This window comes from Lactuca sativa, chromosome 4 (genome assembly GCF_002870075.4).
Source record: "Lactuca sativa cultivar Salinas chromosome 4, Lsat_Salinas_v11, whole genome shotgun sequence".
Taxonomy (NCBI): Eukaryota; Viridiplantae; Streptophyta; class Magnoliopsida; order Asterales; family Asteraceae; genus Lactuca; species Lactuca sativa.
In genome coordinates this window covers 94,526,809-94,549,766 of record NC_056626.2, presented here as the reverse complement: position 1 = coordinate 94,549,766, position 22,958 = coordinate 94,526,809, and the positions used below count along the sequence as shown (strand labels likewise).

At 36.9% G+C, this 22,958-nt stretch overlaps 2 protein-coding genes across 3 annotated transcripts; both read right to left on the bottom strand.

Annotated features, from left to right (window-relative positions):
* Positions 1 to 2,739: 2,739 nt before the first annotated feature.
* LOC111897131 (transcription factor ILR3-like) lies at positions 2,740 to 4,700 on the bottom strand. Of its 2 annotated transcripts, none has more exons than XM_052770375.1 (5): positions 4,320 to 4,700; positions 3,801 to 3,866; positions 3,596 to 3,673; positions 3,330 to 3,492; positions 2,740 to 3,257 (listed from the first exon to the last, which is right to left on the bottom strand). In XM_052770375.1, the coding sequence occupies exons 1-5, from the start codon at positions 4,466 to 4,468 to the stop codon at positions 2,967 to 2,969; spliced, it is 747 nt and encodes a 248-aa protein (XP_052626335.1). In that variant the 5' UTR covers positions 4,469 to 4,700; the 3' UTR covers positions 2,740 to 2,966. The 2 variants fall into 2 exon arrangements, with proteins under 2 accessions (XP_052626335.1, XP_052626336.1); XM_052770376.1 differs by having other exon boundaries at positions 3,801 to 3,863.
* Positions 4,701 to 11,108: 6,408 nt separating this feature from the next.
* Positions 11,109 to 11,504, bottom strand: LOC111897108 (uncharacterized). Its single transcript, XM_023893075.1, has one exon. It carries the CDS (start codon positions 11,502 to 11,504, stop codon positions 11,109 to 11,111), a length of 396 nt encoding a protein of 131 aa, XP_023748843.1.
* Positions 11,505 to 22,958: the final 11,454 nt, after the last annotated feature.

The window sequence follows — 22,958 nt, the reverse complement described above, 5'->3', positions numbered from 1 at the left end:
TGTTGATTACTTACAATTTGGATGTATAATGTTTTTTTTTTTTTTTTTTTTGATGTTGTGTTCGGTTCTTGGTTCCATCTTTTTAATCGGTAACTATGATCCTATTTTCGAAAACAATAAACTCAATGTTAAAATTGGATGTTATATATAATGAAATTATGATGTTACATGTGTGTGTGTATATCTTTGTAAAAAATCAATAGACAAGACAAGAGATGACATGACATAATATAACAGACGGGTTGTACAAAAGACATGAACGCTCTCATTAGAAAAAAAAATTATGTCTCCGGTAGTAACAGAATAAGAATAAGAAATATACATTCTCAACAATTGATGTGAGCTTTAAAGTTAAATATAAGCATGTTGTGAAAGATGAAAATAGGCTCTCGCATTCTTTTTTCAAAAACAATCGGTACCATACATGGGCAGGTAAGAATGCACGGTATAATAGAAGTGTGCACTCAACTAGAGTCAGCATTTGACCCTGAAATACCAAAAACGCCCCTCAGAACCTTCTGAAAAAAAAAATCAGGTATACTCAACGACCATAAATGTAATCTACTCTAAATATATATATATATATATATATATATATATATATATATATATATATATATATATATATATATATATATATATAAAATTTTTTTTGTTATGCTATATGTTTTTTAGTTTTGGTTCAAAGGCAAAATGGTGGTTTAAAAAAAAAACTAATAGTTAGGTTGTTAAGTTAGGCAATCATAAAAGTTTTATGAAACAGTGAAACAAGGTCCAAAAACTATAACCTGATTCTTTTAGGAACCAAAACCAAAAAAATCAACTAAACACATGGACCAAATATGTAAATCACTAAAAATAAATGAAAAAACTTTTGTTATACTGATCCCCCCCATCCCCCCCCCCCCCCCCTCCCCCCGGTTTTGACGTCATGGTGGTAGATTGAGCTTCATCACTTATGCCCCTAATTTGCTCTTTGCTTTATACTAAGGAATGTTCTTTATTACCACTGGATCATTTATTGCACGTTCAGGATCTATTGATATAATCCCTGTTGTATTTCAAATTCAATAACAAAATTGTAATTAATTAACTTTTCATTGAAGTTAATAAATTATAAATTTATCTCACTTCCTGCTCATCCAAGTTTTCTCACTGCAATAGCATCACGAAGTTGATCATATCGCATATTTTTCTAAATAACAAACACTAATATCAACAAAAGAAACTATTTACTTTCGTAATAAAGTTGAATTAAAAAATAAGTAAATAAATAAATAAGAAATAGAAGAACCTTGTATTACCACCATATTTTATGTTTGACCTCATCATCATATTTAAATCATCCCATAATTTGAGGGATTGTGATTAACCAAAATGCAACAATGCTTGGATCTTTCATGCTATCAATAATATGCTGAAACACAAAAGTAGATGTTTTAAAGTGAGATAATTGTTACAAGAGGAAAAGGGGTAGAATCGTAATTGGCATTTACCTCATAAGGGTTTTTTGTTTTTTTCATTATGTTGTAAGTTATGCATGGAGGCTCGATAATTTGCAAAGTAAATAAAACTAAAGGGGTGTTTTGAAATGAGATAATTGTTACAAGACGAAATGGGGTAGAATCGTAATTGGCAGTTTTTTGTTTTTTTCATTATGTTGTAAGCTTTGCATGGAGGCTCGATAATTTGCAAAGTAAATAAAACTAAAGGGGTGTTTCTTTTTTCCTTCATTAAACTCTATAGTGAATGACTATATGGATAAAGTGTTCTATACATAAAGATTGTAAATAAAGATGGAAAATCAAACGCAATGGATTACGAGAAATCACAGAAAATAAGAACCAAACCTAGGAACCAACATCGAAGAAAAACCATACTTTCTTTACTTCAAAAAAAAAAAAATCAACATACCTGCACATACTCAAAACCATAGAAAGAATTTCACAAAAAAATGTTATTTCATAAAAAAAAAAAAAAAAAAGGAGCCTGAAAAAAAAAATGGTAGTAAACCGAAGAAGACATACCAAAATCAACAAAAAAACGAAGATATAAACATAAATGATGGACCTGATAAATGATTTCTGTCATATTATCCCTAAATAAAAAAGAAGCCATCAATGAATCTTAACATTGTCGATAATAATGACAATAACTCAGATTAAGGAAAAAAAGATTTGATATTAGAGATGAAGTGGAGGGAGATGATTAACTTCGTTGCAGATTTATTGGTTATAGTTTCTTTATATTTAATATTGTGGGGGCTTTATGTGGTTCATTTTCAAGGAACATAAATAAGTTGCTATTTTTTTTTAAATAAACAGTTATATTTCGCAATATAGTCATAAAATAACAATGTATTTTGAAAGTACATTGTTAAATGTTGGATTATACTTGTGTAGACCCATTTTCATGCATGGTTGGCTATATATAGTTGTTTTCCGTGTCACAAGTAAAAAATATTTGAAGGTACTTATATGTGACAAACAAGGTCATTGAATTAATAAAACAAAAAATATTGTCTATAAAGAGGTCCTTCAACGCTATATATATTTACCTATTTTAGTGTAATTTCTACACATTTCAATAATACTAATAACCCTACTTTTTTTATAATTATTTTGTAATATCTATATAAATTTACATTTTATTTATGTGTTCCCCACGTTTAACGTGGGTCATAATCTAGTTTGTATTAAAAGCAAAAAAATAAAACAAAATGGTTTTAGTCTTTTAGAGTAATACACAAAGGGCTTTATAGCTTATTTACTTTTCCTTCTTTAAACATCGCTAATAAAAATCCATTATAAATCTCTGATTACAACAATATCAATGAGAACCCACTTAGGGTTAACTACTTAATTATCCCCATAGCAAGATAACTTAATTTACCTAACAAATTTAATTAGTATCCAACAAATCCATCAATAAAAAAAAAGTTATTTAAAAAAAAAAATTGATTTTTCTTAAGCAAGAGGTGAACGATGAACATGATCCTCTGAGGTATCAACAGCAGCAGTAGGAGCAAAAGGCCACATTGGAACTCCATGGTATCCCATGATCGGCATAAACTTCCCATCCACCATGTGGTTCGCCGGAAAAGGTATTGGCATGGCGGCATGTGGCGGTGGTGGGAAGAAAGCCGCCGTTGCCGCCGCCGGTGCCGGAGATCTACCAAAAGCTTTCACTTGCTGTTCTAATCTCTCCTTTTCTGCCTTCAGTTTCTGCTTCTCATCTCTTAGCTCATTCTTCTCAGCCTTACAATAAATAAAAAATTATTAGTAAAACAATTTACTCATTAACTTTGTATATTAAATTTACACATTTACCTTTAATTCATTGATTTTTGACTGTAATTCTTGAGCAGACTCTTTAAGCTTCAATGCTTCATCTCTCAATTGATTCACCCTTCGAATCGCATCACCCAAAATTACGGTTTTATCCGTCTTAGGTGGCCTTCCGGGGTCAAGTATTTCATTTAGCTCTTGGAACCTTTTCAGCCAACCAAAGGGTAAAAATGTCAAAGCAATAAATTTTATAAACAAGTGAGAAATTTATTGATGGAGTAAAAAAGAAACAGGGCTTAAAATCATGCCTTTCATTCAGCTTATCTCTCCTCCTTTTTTCTCTGCATGCTTTTGTATCAGTAGAAGAACATAATCCAGGATTCGCCCTACAAAAAAACTTCCTTTGTGTTATTATAAATAAAAACAAGAGTTAATATTTAATAATAGTAACTTTTACTCGTTTTAAACGATTTCTAAGATAGATAAATATATATATATATATAAATAATGTACCTTTTTCTTGACCCAAGTTCATTGCTATAATTTGGTTTTCCAGATGAGTCTAAAAACCCTGCACTGCTATAAACAAAATGGTTTTAGGATTTTTTATTTTTGTGATGTTGTTTATCTTTATGAATTTGAATGCTTCTTTTTTATGGGTGGAGCCCTTAAACATTTAAATTTCATAACAACAAAGATTGCATCCCTCTGTTACTATTGAAACACAAATAAAGAAAAAAAAAAAAGGGGAACAGCACAGAAGTAAAAAAGAAAGTTTTAAAATATATATCAGAAGAGCTACATACATAAACTTTTTATGCATATCTTCAAAAATTCAATAAATTGCAAGTATAAATTTTTAATTAGTCGATGTAATTTAACTAGTTTAAGAATAACTAAGAGATTCAGAAATTGAGCAAAATAGAACATATAGTAGCAATGCAGAACAACGAGAATCCTTTTTCGGATAAAGTGACCTCAAAGATAAGCTTGATTAAACCCATATACTGAATTAGAACTATGAAAACTAACCTGAGATTGGACGGACCGGGAAACGGATTAGACGACCAGTGAAAATCCGATTCGAGAGGTGGAAGTTCGCCTCCGGGGACTGGAATCTGTTCAATCAAGCTGAAATCGAAGAAACAATTCGAATTATCATCGTCTTCTGGGGCGACCATTATCTCTTCTGAACAAAACCTATTTATCCTTGCCGGAATCTTGAAACCCCGGCGAAATTGAGCGGAGATGTCGATTACACGGATGAAATTGATGTAGGCTTTGTGTTTGAAAGCGTCAAGGGATGAAATTGGGGAAATTGAGACGGGTATGGAAAGTAGGGCGAAATTGATTTTGGGGGAAAGAGGATGAGGATGGGGCCGATGGCGGGCGTTGGAGCATCGAAACACTGCACGTCACCAATATAATATTTAATGCCTTTCTCTTGGGAAGTGAAACAAAAACTATTAAATATTACTTTTATTATCATCATTTTACAAACAATTCACGTGGTATAAGTTTTGTACTAGTAAATATCGACAAAGGAATAAATCATTTTAAACATTTTTTTAATGATTAAACTATAAATTAAATTGTTTCTTATTTTTTATATCTATAAATGTTGTTACCCAATAAAATTATGACAAATGTCAGCATTTCATATCTTTTTAACTAACTCATTAATGTTATATTATGAATATATCAAATAAAATTAAATTGAATGATGATTTGTCATAATTTTAATGGATAAGAATAATTGTAAGCATAAAAGGTAGGAGGTTATTTAATTTCTCTTAACATAATACTCTCTCCCATGGTTATCAAAATCGCGATCTTGTTCGTAAGATCGTACGATCCTACGATCCTAGGTATGAAAAACGATCCGGATCGTAAAAGAATCGTATTTGGGGTAGGATCGCAGTTAGGATCGTAAGATCGTAGGTAGAATCGTATGATCGAGATTGAAGATTTACGTGACATTCGAGCCTTGGGAGACTAGATCTAGGGTTTGGAGTGGTAGATCTACCTTAAAACGTCTGAATGAGAATACAGATTGAATGGACTCATCGAGTCAATGAGCTGACTCGACAAGTCGGCTAGGGTTTTCCTGATGAGTTGAGTTGGACTTTCATAAGGGTTTTGAGGAAACGAAGGGACTCGACGAGTCGCATAGATGCACTCGACGAGTTGGGTCAACATGGACTGCTGACTCGAGTGTTGACTTTTGTTGACTTTAGGGTTTGGTAAAACTTGAGAGACAGAAGTCATGGAGGGGTAAAATGGTCTTTTACCCATCCCAAGAGTTAAAGAGGGATTATCATGAGTTTATTTAGAGTTGTGATCTTTAAGTGTTAATTAGAGATGCTTATTACATGTAGGCGGGGGTTAGACTGTTCGAGGGGTATTCAGTTTCCTTACTTGCTTACGAGGTGAGTCTTCTCACAATACTTACCTAGTGGTAACCTTTGTGTGACCGGAGGGTCTTATGTACTTATATTGACTATTGTGATATTCTGCATTATGTCTTTGTGATTTATGATGTGTATTGTTCTGAGCTTACTGAGTTAGGACCAGAGGGTCCACCCGCGTTGTGGGACCGGAGGGTTCCACTGACACACATTGACCGTAAGGTCTTATTTGAGTATAGCCACGAGAGGCTAATGAGATTTGTATGGTATTTTGGGGAACTCACTAAGCTTTATGCTTACCGTGTTATGTGCTACGTGTTTCAGGTACTTCTCAGGATCACGGGAAGGCACCGGCTTGATTGTACACACACGAGTGGAGGCATGATTTGGAGGATCCTGCATTGTGTTTTGAACAATTTATGAACATGTGTTTTGATAACTAAATAGTTTGGGGTTTTTGTGATTGTGATAATGAAATTAATGTGATTTTTAAAATGAAAATTTGGTTTGGAAATTTACGGTGTTATAAGTTGGTATCAGAGCCTTGGTTTGATGGATTCGGATATACCTTCGGGTGTGTCTGACTCAAACTGGGGATTTGAGAAAAAATTTCAAAAGAAATTATTTTTTCAAAAAAAACGACAAGAGTTTAAAGAGAAAAACGAGATGGAGCAGTGTATACAATCAGTCAAAGCCAGAACGGTAATTTCCCAAATACCCTTACTTATTTGTGTTATGAGATATTTATGAGATGTTAGGGATGCATGCTAGAGGGAATGGTTGGCCCAGGAGTTTTTGTCTCTCAAGTAGAAGACAGAAATTGTGATTGAGATTCTGAGGATGTTCCATGAGAGGGCGATGTTTTTCCCTGAGCACGTGTCTACCGAGCAGGCATGTGTGAGCCGATATCTGAGCATACTGAGGAGGTATATACAGGACTCGTTGCGAACTCATCGTACAGGACATTGGTTGAGCTTTAGGACCAATGCCAAGCAGAGGGAGATCAAGCTTGAGTTGCAGGCCAGGGAGGAGACAGAGTCCTAGGGGAGGGACCGTAGGCCAGTGCAGTCGCAGACGGTGACGAAGCGGTATAAGCCCGCTGATGCGAGAGCTGGGGACCAGAAGGGCCGCGCTTATGGTAAGTGCGGAAAAAGTCACGAGGGATCATATTGGGCAGGTATTTGCTACAAATGTGGCAAGGAGGGGCACATGGCGAAGGATTGCCCCAAGGGGTTTGCAGTTTGCTTTCACTGCAACCAGACCGGCCATCGGAAGGTCGAGTGCCCTCAGCTCATTCAGGTATTAGATCAGGGTTCTACTCCTGCTACTTTGCATACTACTGATAGTCAGTCGGCGAAGGTCGAGGCTTTGATGGCTCGTGAAAGAGATTTTTAGCTGACAACGTAGGAGGTCCGCGCAACACCTGATGTTGTGGCTGGTACTTTTCTTATGAGTTATGTACCCGCTTTGGTGTTATTTGACTCGGGTGCGAGTCGATCTTTCGTGGCCTAAGCTTTTAGACGTCACATCAGTATCCGACGTGATGCGTTGAGTCGACCTCTGAGGGTTTCTATAGCCGACAAGCATGCGGTTTTCGCTACTGATGTATCCTGAGGATGTGTGCTAGAGATTTTTGGTGTTGAGTTTCCCATAGACCTGGTACCTATCACGATGGGTGATGTCTGTGTCATAGTGGGCATGGATTGGTTGAGTCGGTTTGGAGCTATGATCGACTGTGAGCGTTAGATGGTGACCATACAAGCCCCTAGTGGAGGAGTGCTTACGGTGTATGGAAAGTGTACCAGATCTGGATCAGCTTTCTGTTATGCTGCCAGAGCGAGACATAGTCTACAACAGGGTTGTATGGGTTTTTGGCGTATGAAATGGATATGCAGGTTGCTACAGGGAGTCCGAGTTCTATCTCCAAGGTTCCAATAGTGTGCGAGTTTTGTCACGCCCTGACCAACGGCGGAAACGTCGGGGTTGCGACTTAAACATTTCGATCATAGTCAACAACATCTAATGAAATAATAATAGAATTTATTCGACATTACATTAATCCGAAGTATGAATATGACAAAACACATTGTTTAATAGTCCAAAAGCGTTAGACGCGGATTTCAATTTCTTACAACATAAAAGAGACAAAATGCTACTATAGAGCCAACAATTTATTCTCAACGTCAAACCCATCTTCCTCACACGTGGTGAGAGTTCTTCTGGCCACCTTGGACACCTAGAGACACATACACTTTGAAAAATACGTCAACAATAATGTTGGTGAGCTTTATAGGTTTTCTTTTGACTCCGAAGATTTTTATAATTCAAAATAATGTTTCCAAAGACCGGTAAATTATAAAGCATATTTTTCTATTCAGCCGCTTTTTAAACGATAAATATTAGTCATTTTCATGACGATTTTTATTCTTTGGATCTTGTCCGTTATGAAAAGTTATGTCATAAGGAGAAATATATAGCGTCCTAACACTCGACACTCTCGGTCCCAAATTGGGAGAATTTACTCAATCTAGAACTATACATCTTCGAATAAAAATCTACAATATATTAATTTGCCCATAACCGACACTATTCGTTGCTCCTCCACAAATCGCAAAGGCGCAATAAACAAGCCACACAGGCACAATACAAATAAATAAAGAGGAATCGAGATCGTTACTAACGTTTAAAAGCAGTCGTGTAGTAACGAAGAAAGAAACACTTGACGCCTGTTTCCTCGTCAAACGAAGTTGTAGCTAGCAACCACAAACGGAAAATAACCATTCGTATAAATCTTTCCATAAGAATTAGATCTACACAGAAGTTGTTTATTATAAATTTATATCGTGTACATAGACCAACAGTATATGATTCCTCTTGGATTAACAGTTATAGAGCTTGGTGTCGATTCCAAGATCGGATCCTTACAAGGGAAAAACACACCATCAACAAACTCTCTCCTCCACCCCTTTCGATACATTCCTCCCACAAGCACACACATGATACACAATCCGCGAAATACATGACAATAAAGATCCTCCGCTTCCAATGATCACCAACGCGAGTCTTTATTTATGATTTTATTTTTATCTAGTGCATTTAGTTAAATATTAAATTTAACCTAGCTTTCAAATAAAGAGACGGTATTGACTCAAATAATTTCAATCTACCAACCGATAGGAAAGACGTTCCTTTAGCGTAGTCGAGTACTTCATATGTGTCGGTGTTACGTCGGTTGACCGGTTGTCGCTTTAATCGAATATTTTTGTATTTTTAATATTTACTTAATGTTGAAACGTATTATTTTCATTTGTAAGTAAACATTAGTCTTAAAAATACAAACACATTATTTATCTACAAGATTTCGTATTATACCATAATATATAACTACTTGTGGGTTATTTTCATACTCTTGATACCATTTTATAATTCATTTGTATATTTTTATTTTATCATCTCGTTTAATTCTTTACTATCAATACTTGATGAAAAATAAGCTTAATGCCCTAATATATTCAAGTCATATGGTTATACCTATCATGACAAGTTAAACATGTTCATTTATCAAAATTTTGACATAAGTTCTTAACGATACTTTTATTTGTGCTGACAAATAATATAACACTAGATTACTCTTATCTAACTTTTTGTTTACACAAGTTCTTGTAAATAAGTCTAACATTTTATAAAATTCTTGTGTATAACCATTACTAACCACCACCTTTTTAACAAACGTTATTTGTAAAAATAGTATCTATAATAAACATTTACTTTAACAATTTTTGCATCTAGTACTAACTGTGTATGCATGTAACATATAAATTTTTTGCCATTTTATTATATCAAAATACTCAAGTATGTGTCTCCCCCAAATAAGTAAAAAAATGTAAAAACGGGGCCATAAAGACTCACATTTGGAGCGTGATTCTTGAGTTTAGACGGGAGGATTCGATGAAGTTTGTGCTTCGTTCAAGACCCGGTACCTTCACCAACAGTAAACGAATCTAAATTTAGATTAACAAACTTCATAGGGGTGCTCATAACAGCAAGTATTCCAGACTTTTAATTTGAAATAAACTCACCTAAAACACTACAGGGGCTGTCGACAGAAACGGGTTGGGCAGTGGTGTTTCCGGCAACTCCCTTGCCCTTTTTCTTCCTCTTCCAGTGGCTGTTATCGAGGGGAAACAGGTGGCAAAAAGATCGACTAAAAGTAGGGTGTTTGGCTATCTCGAAGTGTGGTTAAACAGGGAGCAATTTCCAAGAGGTTGTTGCCTCTTTTCTCGCCGGTAACAGGTCAACAAACACCTCCGGTGGAGGTGTTCCTTGGTAAACTCCGAACACAAGAGGGAAAGTAGAGAGGAAAGAAGTTTGAGGCTGATTTTTTTTCTGGGTTAAAGGTTCCCAATATTGCCCTTTTTATACCCTCCTAAAGCTGTCCACTTTCCCTCAATATGTACTTTTGGCCATTTATAGAAGCAACTACACTCTCTAGTAAAGGCTTGGGGTTTTTCATGGATAAGAGACTTGTGAGGGAAAGAGGACACGTGAGGTAGATGGAGGAGGAGTGTGCTAGTCTTTTAAGGTACCCCACGTGTCCATGTTTTCATCATTAGGGTACTTCTTTGGTTTCTCATGAAAGTTAAGCTACTTCACCTCATCTACCTTTGTACTTTTGAGTTAGTCTTGAAAGCCACACCATATAGTGTATGGTACTTGCTACATGAAGAAAAGGTGGGATTTGGTGGGTGAGAGAGCATTAACCACGTGAGAGAGAGGAGAGTATAGTCCTAGGTGTTGACTTTGGCCTTTAATTCTTATGGCTAGTAGTATGTTGCAAATAATGTCATACTAACCCTTACATGAGGTGTATTACGTCAATAATGAACTCTTGGGTATGGATGAGGAAGTTTTCGAGATTTCTTAACCATATACACACTTATATATATATATATATATATATATATATATATATATATATATATATATATATATATATATATATATATTCATGCTCCATATATTTTGTTACACTTTTGTCATAAAAATAATAAGGTTCACTTATTATTACCTAACATAATTTCATGGACTTAGATATTTTTATAAATAATACCCTTCTACTATATGAACTTAATCGTATACATATCTTATTGATTTTATTAGCATATAACTAGTCGCATTCTAATAATGATCTATATTAAACGATTCTTATTGTTAATATATATATATATATATATATATATATATATATATATATATATATATATATATATATATATATATATACTTATTTTTATAAGAACGTCGTACATTAAGTCCTCTGTCACAATTAGTTTTGGTCTTTATACGGTAGACCTCGACCTAATTTTTATGATTGTTACATTCTCCCCTCATTAAAAGAATTTCGTCCCGAAATTCAATTGATAGGTGTATCGTTGTCGAACAATTGGGGGCATTTCTTCTTCATTTGATCCTCTTGTTCCCACGTGAACTCTAGTCCCCTTTTTGAGTTCCAACGCACTTTCACGATAGGGATGCGACTTTGTCTTAATTTCTTGATTTCACGGTCCATAATCTCAACTGGTTCTTCAATAAAGTGTAGATCAGTGTTTAACTCGATTTCGCCGAGAGGGATGACAAGAGTGTCCTCGACCAGACACTTTTTCAAATTTGAGACATGGAAAACATTGTGTACTTTTTCCAATTCTTGAGGTAATTGAAGGCGATAAGCAACAAGCCCAATTCTTTCAAGAATTTTGATGGGTTCAATGTACCGTGGGTTTAGTTTTCCCTTCTTTCCGAATCTAATCATCCCTTTCCAAGGTGATACTTTTAACATAACTCTATCGCCCACTTGGAATTCCAAGGGTTTACGTCTTACGTCAGCATAATTTTTCTGACGACTATGTGCACCTTTCAATCGCTCTTTGATTTACACGATTTTCTCGGTCGTCTCGTGGATTATTTCGGGTCCGGTCCGTAGAGTATCTCCAGAATGCCTCCTAGCTAGTTGTGTATCTCTAACTTCTGCCCAACATGGCGATGAACGACATTTTCTTCCGTATAGCGCCTCAAATGGTGCAGCTTTTATGCTGGAGTGGTAGCTGTTGTTATACAAAAACTCAATTAAGGGTAAATGAATATCCCACGATTTTCCGAAATCTAATACGCAAGATCGGAGCATATCCTCTACGGTTTGGATGGTTCGTTCACTCTGGCCATCTGTTTGTGGGTGATAATTTGTGCTCATGTCCAAATGTGTTCCTAAGGACTTTTGGAGGGACTGCCAAAATCATGAGGTAAATCTACTGTCTCTGTCAGAAATGATAGAGATTGGCACCCCATGAAGTTTCACGATTTCCTTAAGGTAGGTTCGGGTCAGTTTTTCCATCTTGTGTGTCTCTTTGATTGGTAGGAAGTGAGCGGACTTGGTCAACCTATCCACTACCACCCAGATGGTGCCATAACCACTTGACATTCGGGGTAGCTTAGTGATAAAGTCCATAGTGATCGGTTCCCATTTCCATTCTAGAATCTCCGGTTGTTGGAGTAACCTTGAGGGCTTTTGATGCTCGGCTTTAACTTTTGAGTAGGTCAAACACTTGCTTACATATGTAGCAATTTCTGCTTTCATGTTCGGCCACCAATACAACCTCTTTAGGTCCTGGTACATCTTGTCGGATCCGGGATGGACAGAATATCTCGTTTTGTGAGCTTCATCTATGACTAGACTCCTAATTTCTCCGAATTTGGTCGTCCAGATTCGGTTCATGAAATATCGTGTCCCATCATCTTTAAGCTCGAATTGCTTTTCCATTCCTCGCAGGGCTTCTTCCGTAATATTTTCTTCTTTTATAGCTTCAAGTTGGGCTTCCCGTATCTGTGTACTTAGATCGGAATGAATGGTTATGGTCAGTGCACGCACACGTCTAGGTTTCACATGCTCTTTCCGACTCAGAGCGTCTGCCACTACATTAGCCTTGCCAGGGTGATAATGAATTTCACAATCGTAATCATTTAGCAGTTCGGCCCATCTTCATTGTCTCATATTGAGTTCTTTTTGGTCGAAGATATGCTGGAGACTCTTGTGATCTGTAAAGATTGTGCATTTAGTACCATATAAGTATTGCCTCCAAATCTTTAGGGCAAAAACTACCGCTCCTAGCTCAAGATCATGAGTAGTGTAGTTGACCTCGTGCACTTTTAGTTGTCGCGGAGCATAAGCAATCACCTTGCTTCTCTGCATTAATACACAATCCAGCCCTTGATGAGATGCGTCACAGTAAAAGACAAAGTCTTCTGTTCCATCAGGGAGTGATAGGATTGGTGCACTGCACAACATGTGTTTTAATGTTTGGAATGCAGCTTCCTGCTTTTCTTCCCAGTTGAATTTCACATCTTTCTGTGTTAGTGCAGTGAGAGGCTTGGCTGTTTTGGATAAATTTCGATAAACCTTCGATAGTAACCAGCGAGTCCTAAAAATTGGCGCACTTCTGTCGGCGTTCTCGGTGCCTCCCAATTCTTGATTGCTTTAATTTTTGCGGGATCCACATGTATCCCTCTATTGCTAACAACATGCCTTAGGAAATGCACTTCTCTTATCCAAAATTCACATTTGGAAAATTTTGCATATAATTTTTCCTTTCTCAACAGTTCCAATATCAATCGTAGATGTTGGCCGTGTTCCTCCTTTGTCTGTCAGTATATCAAGATGTCGTCAATGAATACAATCACAAACTTATCCAGGTAAGGTTTACAAACACGGTTCATTAGATCCATGAATACTGCTGGGGCATTCGTTAGGCCGAAAGACATGGCAAGAAACTCGTAATGACCATACCGAGTTCTGAATGCGGTCTTAGGTATGTCAGTTTACAATAACAAGAGTTGGTGGTATCCGGACCTTAGGTCAATCTTGGAGTAGTAGCTAGACCCTTGCAGTTGATCGAACAAATCATCGATTCTAGGGAGTGGGTATCGATTCTTTATCGTTAACTTATTAAGTTCTCTGTAATCAATACACATCCGAAATGATCCATCCTTCTTCTTGACAAACAGGACCGGGGCTCCCCAAGGAGAGAAACTTGGTCTTATAAAACCCATGTCCAGAATTTCTTGTAATTGGCTTGCAAGCTCTTGCATCTCAGAAGGAGCCAATCTATAGGGTGACTTAGCTACTGGTGCGACGCTTGGGGTTAGGTTGATTCTAAATTCAACTTGTCGGTTCGGGGGTAATCCAGGTAGATCCTCGGGAAAGACGTCAGGAAAATCACATACCTAAGGTATGTATTTCAATTCCTTTATTCCATTCTTCTTATCTACTATGTGAGCCAGAAAGGCATAACATTTCTTATGTAGATATTTTTGCGCCTTTGTGCAAGAAATGAGCTTAAGGTTTTTCCCCAACTTATCCCCATAAATGGTTAGGATCTCTCCGCTTGGTAGGGTTAATCGTACGGCCTTCTCATAAAACAAAATCTCGGCGTGGTGAGGAGCAAGCGAATCCATTCCTATGATAATGTCAAAACTACCTATGGGAATAGTTAATAGATTTATGTGGAAAGTGTGGTTGTTTAGAGTTAACAAGCAATCTCTTAGGATTTTGGTTGTGCTTTTTATCTGGCCATTCGCTACTTCTACTTCATATGCTGTTTCTAATTTGTTAGACTCGTGATTTAAAAGTTGTTGAAAAGATGGAGTTATAAAACTTTTATCGGCACACCGGAGTCAAAAAGTATTGAAGCATACAACTTATTAACAAGGAACGTACCAGTGACCACTGACGGATCCTGAATGGCGTCCCTGTTTCCTATCACAAAAGCTCTCCCACGGGCGTTCCCACCTTTATTCTTCCCTTTTGGGCAGTTTCGTGAGATATGGCCTTTCTCCCTACAGTCGTAACGTCCTTTCTTCCCCGTTACCGTCCCTGGTATCGAAATTTCGATTTCCTCATGTATTCATAACTTTCTTACAGTAATTTGCAGTATGTCCCTTCTTTTTGCACTGGGTGCAATGGTAACAATCTCCCAGGTGGTTTCTATGGCAGACATTACACTTTGGGTAATTGTTTGTGTAGTTCTTTTGTGGTGCAGGTGTTGTTGTTGCGGCTGGAGTTTCCGCATAGACCTTCTTAGTTTCTTGCTTCTTAGGTGGGTTTGATTTTCTTTCAGGAAATTTCCTTTTCTTGTTTGATTCAGACTTAGGGGTTTCAACTCCAGCCTCCATGTTTCCCTGACTAACCTCATTGTTGGTCAGTCGTTTAGCCATATTCTTGGCACTTTCAAAGGTTGTAGGTCTCGAAGACATGACCATACCCTTGATCTTAGGAGACGGACCCCAAATATAACATTCCACCTTCACATGCTCAGGGGTTACTAGAGTTGAACATAGAAAGGAGAGGTCGTTAAATCTGGTTATGTAGGCTTTAATGTCTGAACCTTTCATCTTAAGGTTCCACAACTCGTTTTCCAGATTTTGAACTTCATCTCTGGGACAATACTCTTCTATCAGCATGGTTTTCAGTTCACTCCAGGTCAAAGAGTTGGCAGGGATAATGCCTAGTGACTTAACTTGGTCGTTCCACCAAGTTAGTGTCGCATCCATGAAAGTACATGCAGCGAAGCGCACCTTGCTATCTTCAGCACAATAACTGATATGAAATACAGACTCTATCCTTTCAAACCATTGGGTAAGACCGATCACACCTTCGTTTCCATAGAAGTACTTGGGCTTGCAGTTCAAAAAGTCCTTATAGGTACAAACCCTTCGAGTCTCGGTAGGATTAATGTTTGAACTACTTCCACGCCTAGCCTCAAGTTCTTCAATTTCAATGATTGGGTTTCTTGCATTTTCAGTTCCCGTGTTTGTCATAGCGATCGCAAGTTGGTCTTCAATTCTTCGTTCCAGCTCTGCTGTTGTTTGTGGGAGTCCTATCTTAGGGGTTGGTGCGGCAACAGTCGGCGTATCCACAACCGTAATTTCCGTTGGCCGAGAGTTGGGTCGGCCCCTCCTGGGTCGAGATGTTGTGGGCGGAACTGCCGTTTCCAATCTTTCGGGTTGGAGTCGATTTATCAGTCGTTCATTCCTCTTTCTTGGCGGCATGATTTTGATCTATTTAATCATTTTAATTGTAAGTGTTTAATCAACCAAGTTTTTAATAATTTATAATGTTTTTCAAGTATTTCCGAATGAATTTAATCAACTAACACAACAATCATCACATAACAACACATACTAATAATAATAATAATAATAATAATACTAATAATAATAATAATAATAATAATAATAATAATAATAATATATGCTTCATATATTTCAAATAGTCATTTCCAAGTTTTACATTCGCTTACATTATCATAAAACTACTACATGCTAGGGTCGATAAATTTACATGTTTACAAAAAGAATCGACCGCATCAAATTTTGCAAGACCAACACGAGTTCTTGCATCCCTTCACTTTACACCATAATTATATTATCCGAGGGTCACCTGCGACCCATATCCTATTACATATCCGAAATTTTATACCAAAATTGGCAATCACCTTATGACTTGCCCTAAAACTTTCACTAATCAATATTCACTCGACCCTAAACTAACCCAATCCAAAGTTGCGAGATAGTGTATCCAAGATCTCTTGGATCTGTTCCTCCATACTCCCTATTCTCTCTGACACTCCTCTAGCTACAACATCTACCTCGACGGCCCGCTGCAATGCCTCCCGGATCTGCCCCTCAGTCACTAGCCTGCGAATCTCCTCCGTGATCATAAAATCGTACATGAACTAAGTCCTGTTTCGATCTTACTTCATGTCCTTCTGATCCCGTCTCCTCTGGGCTCTTAGCTCCTCAATCTGTCTGGCCCGCTAATCATCGTTGGTACCCAAGGTATATACCTCACCACCTATGGCCTCAACCTTATGGCCAAGTCGCAGGGTGCGGTCAAACAAGTATGACAGTCTATCCTCCTCAGTAGTGGTTGGGGGTTTCGACTTCGAGCATTTCCCTACCTCAAATCAATGGGTTCCTCCCTGGTCTCGGACCCATTCATTCACAACATCGGTTATCCAGGCAGGATCATGCATCCTCATCTCTTGAATCGCATGAGGGGCTTCAGATACAGGGTTTGGTGCAGGCTCAACGGGGGCAACATGGTACGGGTGAAAGTTCCCCGTGAGACTCGGGAATCTGTGGACTCGCATCCTAGGATTTTTCTTCTTAACACCTCCACATGTGGGAATTGTCTTTTGTGCGTGTTTCCGATTGCGAGGTATACCCGAGTCCAGTTAGTAAGAGGTAAGAGGTGGCGATGCAACAGGTTCTTCCTCATCTATAGGGGTTGCTTCTCCCTTGGACTCGGATGCCTCGAACTCCATCTCTTTTTTGGCCTCAGGTCCAATCTCCTCCGAGTCCTCGTTAGGATCCTCCTCAGGCTCCTACTCCATATCTTCCAGATCCTCTGCAGGATCCTCCTCTGGCTCGCTATCCCTTATTAGTATTGGCATCCCAGCGTCCGGTGGAGCAGGGAAATAGGGATCCCCTGGTAGGTGGTAAGGCGAGTCCACCTCTTGATCATTTTCGTCCCACTCTTGGCGATTTTTCCTATAAATAAATTTAGTTGTTGTCAGTGTTTACATATTCACAGTTCTACACAATTTTTAATTATTCATGAGTAAGTCTTTATTTTATACTCTTTTTTTTGCGTTTAATAGATCAACTAATTTGCTTAGTTTCAATAGTGCGTAGAATCTTACCAAAATAAAACGTTGGCGCGCAACTAGGTTTAGTTGTGGTACGACCTATGTACTAGAGAACCTAATTGATTATTTGACTTTTAAACTCTTGTTTACTTAACTTATTCAAAAATTTTAATTTATTTATAACTTATAGATGTCGCTTGTATGATTACATTTCCTTAGGTTTTTGATTTTATTTTATCACGCGTAGTTTATATGAACAAGTATTTGATCATAGGATCGTCGACCTAAGGGGGGAACCTATGCGTACTAATTATTAGACTTATGGGAATAAGTCTATTAGTGGTATGATATAGGTTTTAGGAATACTTGAACCTATTAGAGTAAGCTCGTAGACTATAGTTGTTCTCTTTTAAGGAAAGTACTAATTCGCTATAGTCGTTAGCTCTGATACCAATCTGTCACACCCCGACCAAACGGCGGAAACACCGAGGTTGCGACTTAAACATTTGGATCATAGTCAACAACATCTAATGAAATGATAACATAATTTATTCGACATTACATTCATCCGAAGCATGAATATGACAAAACACATTGTTTAATTGTCCAAAAGTGTTATACGTGGATTTCAATTTCTTACAACATAAAAGAAACAAAAGGCTACTATAGAGCCAACAATTTATTTTCAATGTCAAACCCATCTTCCTCACATGTGGTGAGAGTTCTTCTGGCCACCTTGGACACCTAAAGACACATACATTTTGAAAATACGTCAACAATAATGTTGGTGAGCTTTATAAGTTTTCTTTTGACTCCGAAGATTTTTATAATTCAAAATAATGTTTCCAAAGACCGGTAAATTATCAAGCATATTTTTCTATTCAACCACTTTTTAAACGATAAATATTAGTCATTTTCATGACGATTTTTGTTCTGTGGATCTTGTCCGTTACGAAAAGTTATGTCGTAAGGAGAAATATATAGCGTCCTAACACTCGACACTCTCGGTCCCAAATTGGGAGAATTTACTCAATCTAAAACTATACATATTCGAATAAAAATCTGCAATGTATTAATTTGCCCATAACCGACACTATTCGTTGCTCCTCCACAAATCGCATAGGCGCAATAAACAAGCCACACAGGCACAATACAAATAAATAAAAAGGAATCGAGATCGTTACTAACGTTTAAAAGCAGTCGTGTAGTAACGAAGAAAGAAACACTTGACGCCTGTTTCCTCGTCAAACGAAGTTGTAGCTAGCAACCACAAACGGAAAATAACCATTCGTATAAATCTTTCCATAAGAATTAGATCTACACCAAAGTTCTTTATTATAAATTTATATCGTGTACATAGACCAACAGTATATGATTCCTCCTGGATTAACAGTTATAGAGCTTGGTGTCGATTCCAAGATCGGATCCTTACAAGGGAAAAACACACCATCAACAAACTCTCTCCTCCACCCCTTTCGATACATTCCTCCCACAAGCACACACATGATACACAATCCGCGAAATACATGACAATAAAGATCCGCCGCTTCCAATGATCACCAACGCGAGTCTTTATTTATGATTTTATTTTTATCTAGTGCATTTAGTTAAATATTAAATTTAACCTAGCTTTCAAATAAAGAGACGGTATTGACTCAAATAATTTGAATCTACCAACTGATAGGAAAGACGTTCCTTTAGCGTAGTCGAGTACTTCATACGTGTCGGTGTTACCTCGGTTGACCGGTTGTCGCTTTAATCGAATATTTTTGTATTTTTAATATTTACTTAATGTTGAAACGTATTATTTTCGTTTGTAAGTAAACTTTAGTTTTAAAAATACAAACACATTATTTATCGACAAGATTTCGTATTATACCATAATATATAACTACTTGTGGGTTATTTTCATACTCTTGATACCATTTTATAATTCATTTGTATATGTTTATTGTATCATCTCGTTTAATTCTTTACTATCAATACTTGATGAAAAATAAGCTTAATGCCCTAATATATTCAAGTCATATGGTTATACCTATCATGACAAGTTAAACATGTTCATTTATCAAAATTTTGACATAAGTTCTTAACGATAATTTTATTTATCCCAACAAATAATATAACACTAGATTACTCTTATCTAACTTTTTATGTACACAAGTGCTTGTAAATAAGTCTAACATTTTATAAAATTCTTGTGTATAACTGTCACACCCCCAAACCAGACGGCGGAAACGTCCGGGGGTGGAGGACTTCATTTGTAGTATCACAACACATGCATCATAGTAATCAAAGTACAAAAAACCATTGTATTTAAAAGTATAATATTTACATGTGTTCAATCATTGTATATTGAAACCAAAACAGTTATACAAAGGAAGAAGATAAGACTCATAATGGCTCCATCTTCTCAAAAAGCTCGGGGAGTACCTGTTATTATTTCCCTGAGAATACAAGTAATTTGAAAAGAGAGTATCAACAATAAGTTGAGTGAGTACATAAGTCTTTATGTTTGCATGGGTGTCTTTGTATTTTGAATAAGAAAACTGTTCTCGAAAATCCCATATTTTATGTGGTATGTGAAAAGTAGTTTTATTCCCATAAAACCGTTCTATTTGTAAACCATTGTATTTGTAAAACTTGTATTTGAGAGTGTGCCTAGCTTCTCCAGCTGTTATTGAAAACTGTAGTATACCTTTGTACTTTGTATTTTGTAAACTGGTACTTTGAAGATGTACTTTAGTTGTTTATACACTAACGTGTGGTTAATATCTTTTTAATGAGTTATTATAACCATACTAAGACATGACCGCCTGAAACAAACGCCTTGTGAGTGCTTAAACTGTTGATAACACTTGCCACTCATTGGCGTGTATGCCTGACTGTAGCTAGCAGTCTGAGTGCGGGGTTGTTAATCCCGATATAGATCTACACACAACTTGTTTCGATCCCCAGACTAGAGATTCTGGTTATAATGTCAGGGCTTTACCTTGGTTGTCTAAACTGAATCTAAACAACCTGAATTGAATGTCTCATAAAAAGCATATAAACGTTACATGTATATTAGTTATGAAAACCCAATCATTCTGAAATAAATGATTGACAATATGTTCTTGACTTAGTATCCCGAACATGTATTTGATAAGTGTAAACCCTTGATTTGTTTCGAATTAAAACCCTTGTTGCATGTAAAACAGTGTATTCATATGAATTATTGCTCTATGTATCATAAATTATACATATTATAATTTATATGTACTTTATGAATTGGTAATTAACTATTTTTGCATGTACTCCTTTGCTCAACATGTTACAAAGGGTGATTAAACTGATGAAATAACTTTTAATTTTATATACATATACAATTTTATATATAAGTAACATTTTAACGACCTTCGGACAAATAACTGGTACTATAAGTCCACATCCAAACAAGGAAAAGGACCTAGAATGAATTATTAGTCCTAAGCCTTTTAAATCTTAATTATATTAAATTATAGATACAAATATGTATATTTGGGAAAAATATAAGTTTATAAAGAGTTCAATATTTAAAGTATTTTTGATGTTTTAAAATCATTTTGTCGTGATTTGAAATCATTTATTTATAACACAAAGTTGTTGTGTTATACTTGTATTTCCCCCCTTAAAACAGTAGAAATTATGAAAATACAGGGGTATGAACTCACTTGATAGGTGGTAATTCGGACAGGGTTTCGTTTCACGAAAAGGAGTTTATTTGTCGAGAAACCGGCTCAAATCGGGCAGAGTTTTGATAGGAGAGAGGATGAATTCTTGAGAATTTCAGGGCTTCATGGCTTACTTCGGGCTCGAGTCTTGATACCGGGGCTTTAGGGGTTGTATATGAGCTTAAGGGAGTGGAAAAGGTGAAAGAGGGTAAAATTTGGGGTGAAAAAGTGTAATTTCTTCGGAACCCTCGCATGCTATATATAGCCCGAAGGCTCGGACCCGAAGCAATGCGAGGTTGACACGCGTCTGACAGATGGTGAGGCGAGGGCTGTTCTTCGGATCGGAGGCTCGCTGCTGGATGGTTTGGATTGGTCTAGCCCTCGGTCCAATGAAAAGAAGCCACGTGTGAAGGGGGTGTCTGAGGATGGTGCGAGGGGCGTGCGAGGAGTGTCTCCGGTGTGTCTCATGTGAGGCTGTCCGGTTCTAAGTGGACCTCGGACCTGGACGAATCAGAAGGTGACACGCGAGGCTGCGGTCCAATCAGAAGATGCCACGTGGAGGCTCGCATGCGAGGGTGACATGGCAGTTACTATTCATGCGAATTTTCCCGGTTTTTTGTATTTTTCTTTATTTTTTTGCCAAAACTTGTAAAATTCATAACTTTTGTATACGAACTCCGTTTTTGACGTTCTTTATATGCACGCGTAGCTAAAATTATACTCTACGACTTTCATTTAGACTTCATCGGCTAATTTTGAATTTATTTTTAATATTATTATTTTAAACAGACCGGGACGTGAATCCGTTATAAATTCATAACTTCTTCATACGACGTCCGTTTTTGTCTGTCTTTTTACCGTTGTACTACTAATGACGAGACCTTCAATTCTCATTTAGGTTGTGTCGGCTAAAAACCACTCGATCTTTATTTCGAGTTTTTAGCTGTACACTGCTATACTGAAACTTAGAAAAATCATAACTTCCTCATACGAAGTCAGATTTTGGCGTTCTTTTTATGAAAGTTGTCGGTTTAAAATAAACTATAACTCTCATTTAGATTGTTAAGGCTAGAAAGCCTTTTATCAAAAATTCAGTTTTTGCACTGAACAATGTTTTGCTGGTTTTGTCGCGGATTTTCGATTGGTTATAACTTCTTCGTTATAACTCGGATTTTAGTGTTCTTTATATTTTTGGAAACCTTGTTACAATCTCTATCACTTGGTTCAACCCAATTGAGATTATTTAATAATTTATTTTTGAGGGTCAATTATGTAAATATACATAGTATGCCAAAATTTCTCTTTATTTAATTAAAAAGAAGTACAATTTGACCTACACTATTACATAAGTTTGAAATTACGGTTTGTTACATTATCCCCCCGTTAGAGAGAATTTCGTCCCGGAATTTACTTTATAGATAGACTAAGGAAAAAGATGTGGGTATTTTTGCTGCATTTGATCCTCCCGCTCCCAAGTGAATTCAGGTCCCCGTCTTGCATTCCAGCGAACCTTCACTATCGGGATGTGGCTTTGTTTGGTTTTCTTAACTTCCCTGTCTAGTATCTCTACGGGTTCTTCCACAAAATTGAGGCTCTCGTTTAACTCGATTTCCTCGAGTGGTATCACAAGAGTCTCGTCGGAAAGACACTTTTTCAAGTTCGAAACGTGGAAGGTAGAATGAATGTTACTTAGTTCTTGGGGTAATCGAAGTTTGTAAGCTACAGGGCCGATTCGGGCAAGAATTTCGAATGGTCCTATATACCTTGGGTTCAGCTTGTCACGCTTTCCAAAGCGTATCATGCCTTTCCAGGGTGAGACCTTTAGCAAAACTCGGTCGCCAACCTGGAATTCCAAGGGTTTTCTCCTTTTGT

What these genes read in the sequence shown, in the direction of transcription:
- LOC111897131 (XM_052770375.1), bottom strand. Translation starts at nt 4,468, where the DNA reads ATGGTCGCCCCAGAAGACGATGATAATTCGAATTGTTTCTTCGATTTC. An exon ending in AGAGATAAGCTGAATGAAAG is followed by an intron (nt 3,493 to 3,595) that starts GCATGATTTTAA and finishes TTGGCTGAAAAG; the next exon opens with GTTCCAAGAGCTAAATGAAA. An exon ending in CAAAAATCAATGAATTAAAG is followed by an intron (nt 3,258 to 3,329) that starts GTAAATGTGTAA and finishes ATTTATTGTAAG; the next exon opens with GCTGAGAAGAATGAGCTAAG.
- LOC111897108 (XM_023893075.1), bottom strand. Translation starts at nt 11,504, where the DNA reads ATGATTAGATTCGGAAAGAAGGGAAAACTAAACCCACGGTACATTGAA.